The following is an 8201-nucleotide window of genomic DNA, read 5'->3' on the forward strand; positions in this document are numbered from 1 at the left end:
CACGGGCCGAGCTGCTGGCCGGGGGCCGGGACGGCGTCGCGGGGACCACGGGGCAGGGTCTTCCGGCTGTGATCCTCAAGCCACACAACACGGACATCAGCAACACGCCACGAAGCAGCGGACATGCGGTGCAGGAGCGCGAGGCCGCCGCTCGCAAGGGCTCCCGGCCGGCCGGGCGCACGGACCCGCCTGGGGGCATGCACGGAGCCGCCCCGGCTCCCCACAGCGCGACAACACAGAGGGGCCTGGGGGTTGTGCTCGTTTTACCTTTTGGCTTTCAAGGGCGTCCCACTCTGTTGGCTCTCAAAACGGGGAGAAGTGTCACCACCGCCTGGCCTAACAGACTTCTCCCCAAACCCCCCCGGCTCCAGCTTCCGGCTCTGCCTGTCCGCCAGGGGCCTCTGGCTGGAGAAGCTCCTCTTGGCCAGCTCCTTCTTTTCGCCTGCTCCGGGCCCCGGCAGGCTGCCGTCGGGCGGCGCTTCGGGCTCGGCCCCGGGGCCCTCCCTGCGCTCCCGCCGCTCGCTGAAGTCGCTGCTCTCGGACGCCGTCTCCCACTCCTCGTTGGCGTGGTCCGAGGAGTTCTGGCCGGGGAGCTCGGGCGACCGGCGGCCTGCGGCGCCACTCTCGTCCCCAGGACAGAGCTTGGCCCGGCCCAGCCACTGACCAGCCAGCAGGTGGGACTCGTCCTCGGGCCCCCACAGGCCCAGGGCCTCGCGCTCCTGCCGGAGGCGCCGGAAGCGAGGGGGCTTGTCCTGGCGCGGGGGCCGCCTCCTGCGGAAGGGCCGGTTCTCTGCGCTCTCAGGGTCAGCTGCGGGGTCATCCGGGAAGAAGGGCCTCTTGTCCTCCAGGCGGCCATCCTCGAGGGCCCGGGCACCGAGGGAGTCCGCGTGTCTGTAGGAGTCTGGGGTGTAGTCTCTGTCGGAGGGCCGCCGGGGCCCACACGCGTCCGGGGCACAGGGCTCCTGCCAGGAGGCACCGGCACTCTTGCTCTGCCAGTGGGCAGACTCCTTGGACACGAAGGTACGGCGGCCGTAGCCACAGTGGCTCAGCCGGGGAGGCAGGGCGCGGCCGAAGGCCCGGGGGCCCCGGCTCCTAGCGTCCAGACTGCCGAGGTCCTCCGGGTACGTCCTGTTGGAGCGCCAAGAGTCCCGAAAGTCAGCCTTTGCGGCGGAGCCCTCGCCCCTCTCCAGGAGGGGGCCCTCGGGCCCGGCCTCTGAGCCCCTCTGGCGGCGGCGCTTGGGCAGCTCCTCATACTCGGAGCCCTCGCTGTGGGTCTCGCTGGCCACCCTCCGCCGGGGCCTGGCTCTGGGGAACTCCTCGGCGGGACCGAAGTCACGCAGACCCCGACCGCGGCCACTCCTCTGGCTGTAGATGCCCCGCGCCCCGAGGACCCCCCCAGCGCAGAGCCCGCCGCCGCCTGGCCGGCCGCGGAAAGTAAACTCTCGGAAGCCGCGGCCGCGGCCCCGGGCCGGGCCCCTGCAGCCAAAGGCCTGCTCCTCGTCGATGAAGATCCAGTTGTTTCTCTTGGTCGGGGGGATGTCGCTGGACTCGCGGGATGCTCTCGTCTCCCAGGCCCTGTCAGGCTTCTCGGCCTCCGCCAAGCTGCTGTCCTCGGGGCCCGCGGCAGCGCCCGGGTCCTCCGGAGGGGCGGGGGGGGCGTTCGCCAGCGTGGGGTCGTTCTCTTCATCCTCGTCCTTCTCCGCCTGAGGGGCCCCCTTCACCTTGGCCAGGCGGGCACCCTCCTCCCCCAGTTCCTGCTTAGCCCTCTCCAGCTCCTTCTCCTTGTCTTCCACCTTGAGGGCCTTGAGGACAGGTTTCTTGATGGGCCCTGACCGCCGGGTCCTGCAGGTCTGCTCCTGGTGCTGGCTGCTGGCGCTCTGGGGCTCCGGCGTCCACTCGGGCTCCAGAGGCAGCTGCTTGCGGGGGCTACCCTCCTTCCCCCAGGAGACGCTGAAGGCTGGCCCCTCCCGGGGCGCCTCCTTCTCGACACTGCTGGCTGTGTCAGCGGCCTTTGGAGGGTGGCTGACATCCCAACTGCTAAACTCTGGCTTTTTCTCAGCTGGGGCAAAGTCAGGCTCCAGGGGGGGACACCGGAGGTCTGGGGCGTGACCCCCAGGGGCACCTGCTTCCTGAACATTTTCTTGGGGTGGAAACAAAAGCTCCTGGCCTATTCTTTGAGAAGAGACACAGCTGTCAAAGTCTGCTTGGGCCTTCTTGTCGAAAGCACTCAAGTACTCCTCCCCTCTCTCCTCAAGGAGATCGCGCTGGGCACTTACGCCCCCGGACCTTCCGGGTGAGGCAGAGTAAGAGCATTCATTCCTGAAAAGGAACCAGAAAAAGCAGTCAATGTGATTGGAGCCTGGTTCCTGGCTTCCATGCTGAACGAAAACAGAGCTTACTTTTAAAAAGGAAAAAAAATTTAAAAAGAAAAAGAAAAAAACACAAGCACCGACATCTGCTCTATCTCTGAAGGGGTCTCAGCGGCTGGGCCACGGGCTGGTCGGTGGCCCCGGAGTCCAGAGAGTGGAGACGCAGTGGCTGCTGGGTGGACTCGGCGGGCCACCCCGGAGACAGAGCGCAGCTGGGATCCTCGGTGCAAAGGACACGCTGGAGCCTGGGAGTCCGCAGAGCGTCTGGGCCTGGGCCGGCAGGGCCAGCTGCTTTGTTTTACTTTCACAGGAAAGAGCCGTGACTGCTCTCAACCCCACCTGCCCTGCACGGCCTCCACCTGCCCGTACCCCAAGGTTGAGCTGAGATTGGCCTCTGACCCCAGGATGTTCCCACTGCCTTCCAGTCCCGCCGTCAGGTAAGAGCCGCTCCCACGAAAGCTCCGTGCCCCCTCACATGCCCCTCCCGGAGGGCACCGGCACCCCACGCAGGAGCCCCGCCCCCTCCAACGGGGTCTCCTGGAAGGGCTCTGCCAGGGCCCCTCAGTCACAGCCCAGAGTTCTTCCTGGGTCGCAGGTCAGTAGGCCCAAAGTCCGTCTCACCTGACATGCATGTCCATGGCCAAGGTGTCGCGGGCCTCGGGGTGAGGGAGGGAGTAGCCCTTGCTCTGCAGGGCCAGGTAGCCCTCCGGGCCCCACACAGGGGCCGGGTCAACGGGAGCCACTTTTCTCTCTCGGAGCGGAGGGGCGCAGCTCTGGTCCTCGGAGCGGCAGCCTGTCCCGCCGAGGGGGTCTTGAGGCGGCATCATGGGCTTCATCAGTCCTGAGAGGGGCGGAGACCCGTCAGCGTCGCTGAGTCAGAAAGCCACACCCCCAGGTCAAGCCCTCTCCGGTGTGACGTGGCACCCCACCTGCCGAAACCCCGCAGCCTCCGGGTCTTTCCTGAGAGGCTGTTCAGAGCCTGGCAAGTCACTCTTAGCGCCTGCGCGGACGGGAAAGGCCTACAGTGGCAACGGGCGCCGACGGTCCCAGCTGGACGGTTCACCCTGGGGCAGCAGCTCGCGCCCGCCGGGCCACCAGGGGTTCTGGGACCTGTGTGTCCTCCGAGGCCTCAGGGTCTTCTGCACGGAGACCCAGAAGATGAGGACTGGCAGCCAACACACCCAGACCCAGGCAGTAAGATTCAGAAAGAAACCCCGGCTCTAATGCCTTTGCTCCCTCTGCCGAGACTGGCGGCAACGGCGGCCCGCGCTGGCGGGGCAGTGCCCGGGGCGGGCAGAGAGGCGCCTCAGCCGGGAGCCACGCCCTCTCGTCTGCGCCCAGCCAAGCGTCGGGCTGGGGCGGCTGGCAGGAGCCCCAGCGGGCCTGTGCGGGGGTGGGGGCAGCCGGACCCTCAGACGCTTTCTGCACACAGCTCAGCGAGCCGTCACAGCTGAGGTGACGTGGCCAGGAGCGCAGGCCGGTGGAGGGCGCTGCTGAGAGGCTGTGACCTCAGTGCGCCCCTAGCCCAAGTGGGCCGGGCCCTTCTGGAAGCCTGGAGGACCCCAGCCTGGACCTGGTTTCTGCCGAGGCACCGGCTCGGCCCACGCTCGCCCCGACTGGCTCCTGGCAGGGGGCGGCCTGGCTACCTGCAGCCACAGACGTGCTGGACACACAGAGCTCACGTTCCACATGCAGAGCTGTGTCCCCAAGAAAACGGGACCCTCCGCACCGGCACCCCCAGGCAAGAGCTGCTGCTTTCTGGGGCGGGGCTGGGGCCAGGCCGAGGGGCCTGAGGGCTGGCACACAGTGGGAAGGCTTTCTGCAGAGGCTCCTCAGAGCGGATGAAACCACCACCACTGTGTCTACGAGACACACTCCCCAAGACGGGCTCAGACGATGGCAGCGAAAAGCTGGGGCTGAGGCGAACCCCAAGAAACGCTAATCTAGAGGCAAAAGAGAGGGGGGTGACGGCAGAGCAAACGGAGGGAGCAAACGCAGCAAGCCTGTCGTCGCGACCGTGAAGCCGGGGGGCGGGTCGCCAGTCGCCCCCAACAAACCCAGGACCCCCAAGTGGCAGGTTTAAGTACACACCTTAGTGACTACAGAGGGTGCTGCAAACTGTGACGGTGACAGGTTACTTGCTCGCCAGAATTAGGAAGCTCAATGTAATGAACCACATTAAATTGAAAAAGATACACCCTTCAGCTGGCCTACACTTGGGGGCGGGGGAGAACAGAGACCGCCTGGGAGCCTGCACAGAAAAAGCCTCTACCAAGGCCACGTGACCTAGCCGGGCGGCTGGGCAGCCCCCCCAGGCCTAGAGAGAACCCCACCTTGCCACCTGCTTTATAACTCAAGCTTTACCGAAAACCACCCCACTCATCACGGGCTGTGTGTTTTCTTTCGACAGCAGCCAGACTGACAGCAGCCGACCCTAGCAGGCCTGCTGTCTGCTTGCGGGAAGTCTGTGACCCGTTCTGGAGCGCAGAGGCCCACGAGGCAGCTGCCTGAGGCCTCCTGGTGGCGTAAGGGGCTAAGACACAGCAGACCTCTCCTGTCTCCCCCTGCTCCCCTCAGCAGTGTGTTTCAGTGGGCCCATCATTCTGCTCCCCACTCTGTCTCTGGTGAACCCTCTCACCCACTTCTTCCCACGCAGGCACCTCTGGCCTACACCCCAGCTCTTGTACGCATAAATAAATAAATCTTTCAGACAAACAAAAGAATGAACCAAGACAGGAGGGCCGCTTTTACATCGCATCCTGGGGCACACTGCCTCGGGAAAGAAAAGGCGCAAAACGGGGACAGGGAGCCGGGAAGGCCACGGGAGAGGGGACGGCTGCGGGAGCGACTCCGTGGGGGGAGACGCCGCGGACGCGGGTTCACGCTCAGACCCGCTGTGGGAACGGGGCAGGGGGGCCCAGACGGGGCGCCGGCTGGCCTAGACCCAGGCAACACCTTGAGGCAGCCGGGCACTTACCCGAGGGGTGCAGGGCGGGGGGGTAGAAGTCCACGGGGGTCCGAGCGGGCGTGACTCTCGGGTCCATGTAGGACGGCACCATCATCCAGCGGGGGTCGAGGCCCAGCATCTGGGGGTGGTGTGGGTAGAAGGTGCGCTGCGGGTGGGAGGGCGGCGGGAACACAGGCTGCCAGTGCTGCATCTTGTACAGCTGCTCCTGCAGGAGAGACCCGGTGAGCCGGGGCCACGGGGCCAGGCGCCTGCCCTGCACCGCACACCGGGCCGGGGGCGGCCGCCCCACGGACAGCGGCCTCCAGGCGGCACCCCTTTCCCACAGGCAAGGGGTGCTGCAGAGGCAGGCAGCAGGGCTGCGCGCTCCTCTCTGGACACAGGCCAGGCAGTCTGCGCTCAGCCCCCACCCCCGGCGGCCGACTGACCGACACTGCACAGCAACTCCCCGGCTCATCCCCCGCAGGCCTCTGGCGCCCCGGAGGGTCCTGAGGCTCCTGCCTGCTCCCTGCCCTCCCACGTCTGCCTACCCCAGTCCGTGCCAGGGAAGCCCCTCTTCCCTCGACCCCGCACCCAGCTGCCGCCTCTATCTTCAGTTTACCCCCCGGGGAAGCCTGCCGCACCCCCAGGACAGGCCTCAGAGCACCGCCGCTGCTGGACCAGACCCGAGAGACTGCGGGCTGAGTCCACAGCACCCTGGCCCCGCCGGCAGGTAGGAAAACTCGCCACATAATAAACAGCCACACGATACGCAAAGTCAAGGGCCCGCCCCCAGTCCGGGCTCATTCCAGGAACTGCTCCCTGGCGGGGTGGCCGCCAGGGCTGACCCGGCTACCCCACTTCCAGCGGGGACCAGCACCTTCCAGCTGTGCTCATCAGTCAAGAGCCCTGGCTCCCTCGGGGGGCTGCGGCCGCCAGACAGCCCCTCCGGCAGACTCCTGCAAGATGGCTGCCCCCGAGCGAGCAGATTTCTCCCTTCGGAAGCCCCCGGGGGTACCTGGAGGGAAGCGCCCGCGAGCCCCCTGACCGCGCCGGGGGCAAGGGGCCCGTGACAGCACAGCCGCTCGCTTGCCTGCTCCGGGCCCTGGGCTGGTGCCAAGGAGAGGACTGGGCAGAGGGTTTCCAAGGCAACCGCAGTCTGAGAAAGGCACAAGAGCTCTGCCCGCGGGGCGCCCTGCGTGCTGCAGTCCCGACGGCCAGGCGCTGACCGCATCCGCGCTGGGCTGAGGGCTCCATCAACCACCCTGGCTTCCCGCGACACGGCTCGCCAGCACACGCTGCTCGTGGGCTTCCAGCCGGCCAGACGACCAAACCAGACAGCAGAGATGACCACGCCACCCCGCGTGAGCCCCGGGGCCAAGAGGAGCTTCCCGCCAAGCCGACGACACACCACACTCCTGAGGACAGCCCGCAGCACCAGGGACGCCCCCGGCGTGTCGACAGCAGCCGCTCCTGCTCCCAGCTGGCGCGGACCTGCCTGCGGCCAGCACGGCCCGCCAGGACCAGCCCTGCGGCCACGCGCCCCCAACTCGCGGGCCTGGTCACTCGCGGGCCACTCCCCCGGCCGACCCACGAGGGGCTCCAGTGCAGAGCGCAGGCCCGCAGCCTCCCGAAGCGGAGCCCAGTGCACACCCTGGCCGTCTCCTTCCCAGGACGGGACACCGAGGTCAAGGAAAAACACGCAAGCGCTTTCCGCAGCAGAAACCAGCAGAGCTGTCCACCTAAGCCACGCGCTGGGGGGCGACTCCCGACACCCCGAGGCAACGGCGCCTCGGGCTGGTTTTCACTAAAGCGGCTGAGTGTGAGGGAGGGTCAGGCCTGTGACGCTGGGTGACGCCCTGTTTACCTGCTGCTGCTGCTGCTGCTGCTGCTGCTGCTGCTGCTGCTGCTGCTGGCGCTGGAACCTGGGAGGAAGTGACTTCTGGTACTTGCTGAGCTCCTGAGCGGGGGACCCCGACTCCTGGGTCCCCTCCTCGCTGCCGCTGCTCTGAGCCACAGCTGGAGGAGCTGCCGGGGTTTCTTCGGAAAACGCGCTGGGGGCTTCCTGGGCAGCCAACTCGGGGGAGCCTGGAGGACAAGCAGCCAGAGGACAGCCCTGGTGGGCTCACAGAGGGTCCGCAGCAGACACCTCTGCTGGCCCCCAGCCCACAGCCGGGCCACTCGCACTCTGGACCCAGCACCTGCCCTCACGGAGAGGTGAGAAAGCGACAAAGCGAGAGGGCAGGCCCGGCCAGGGGGCGCCTCGGGCCGCGGGGCACCAGGAGAGGGCCCCCGAGGAGCCCACATGCCCCGTCAGCCTCTCCGTCGGACGTCGGAGTCAGGACCCCCACCGCGCCCAGCCGGGGGCTCCGGCGAGGGGACAGGCAGCCGCGCCCGGCTCGCGAGTGCGCACAGCACAGTCCCTCGGAGACGCCCTCCGCCGGCTCTGGGCGTTCCACTGTACTTTCTGCTTTACTCAAGTATGACTGACACTTGCGTTCTTAACCCAACTGAGACAGCAAAGCCCTCGGGCCCGGGACGGACGGCCACGGCAGACCCCGCCGTCCACCGCCCCGACCCTCTACCGCCGGTTCCCAGCAAGTGCCGTGAGGCTGACCGGGCCCCCTCGGGACAGCGGAGCTCACTGAGTCGGCGAGCGTGGGCACTGCTGGGCCCCGCCGACCGCCAGGAGCCACCCGGGGGCGGCACTAACATCCAGCCTTCTCTTCCAGAAAGAGCCGATTCCGCCAGTCCACAGCACACGGCCGCCTGGGCCCTCGAGGGCTCCCCCGAGAGACGGGGCGGCGGCTGCCCAGCGTCCCTCCGCAGCGCCGGCCCACTCCTTTCGGAGCCCACGCGGGGAACAAGGCGCTCACACGCGGGCTGCC

The 8201-nt window shown here is 67.6% G+C and overlaps 1 protein-coding gene across 1 annotated transcript in view; it reads right to left on the reverse strand.

Annotated features, from left to right (window-relative positions):
* Positions 1-8201, reverse strand: part of PRRC2B (proline-rich coiled-coil 2B) — a 40463-nt gene that overhangs the window by 12518 nt on the left and 19744 nt on the right. Inside the window, exons 12-15 of the mRNA XM_004677874.2 lie at positions 7181-7401; positions 5347-5542; positions 2991-3210; positions 268-2319 (exon numbers count right to left, since the gene is read on the reverse strand). Coding sequence (XP_004677931.1) covers positions 268-2319; positions 2991-3210; positions 5347-5542; positions 7181-7401 — 2689 coding nt within the window. The remainder of the gene's footprint in view (positions 1-267; positions 2320-2990; positions 3211-5346; positions 5543-7180; positions 7402-8201) is intronic.

Source organism: Condylura cristata, unplaced genomic scaffold (assembly GCF_000260355.1).
Source record: "Condylura cristata isolate star-nosed mole 26May11 unplaced genomic scaffold, ConCri1.0 scaffold00006, whole genome shotgun sequence".
NCBI classification, from domain to species: Eukaryota; Metazoa; Chordata; class Mammalia; order Eulipotyphla; family Talpidae; genus Condylura; species Condylura cristata.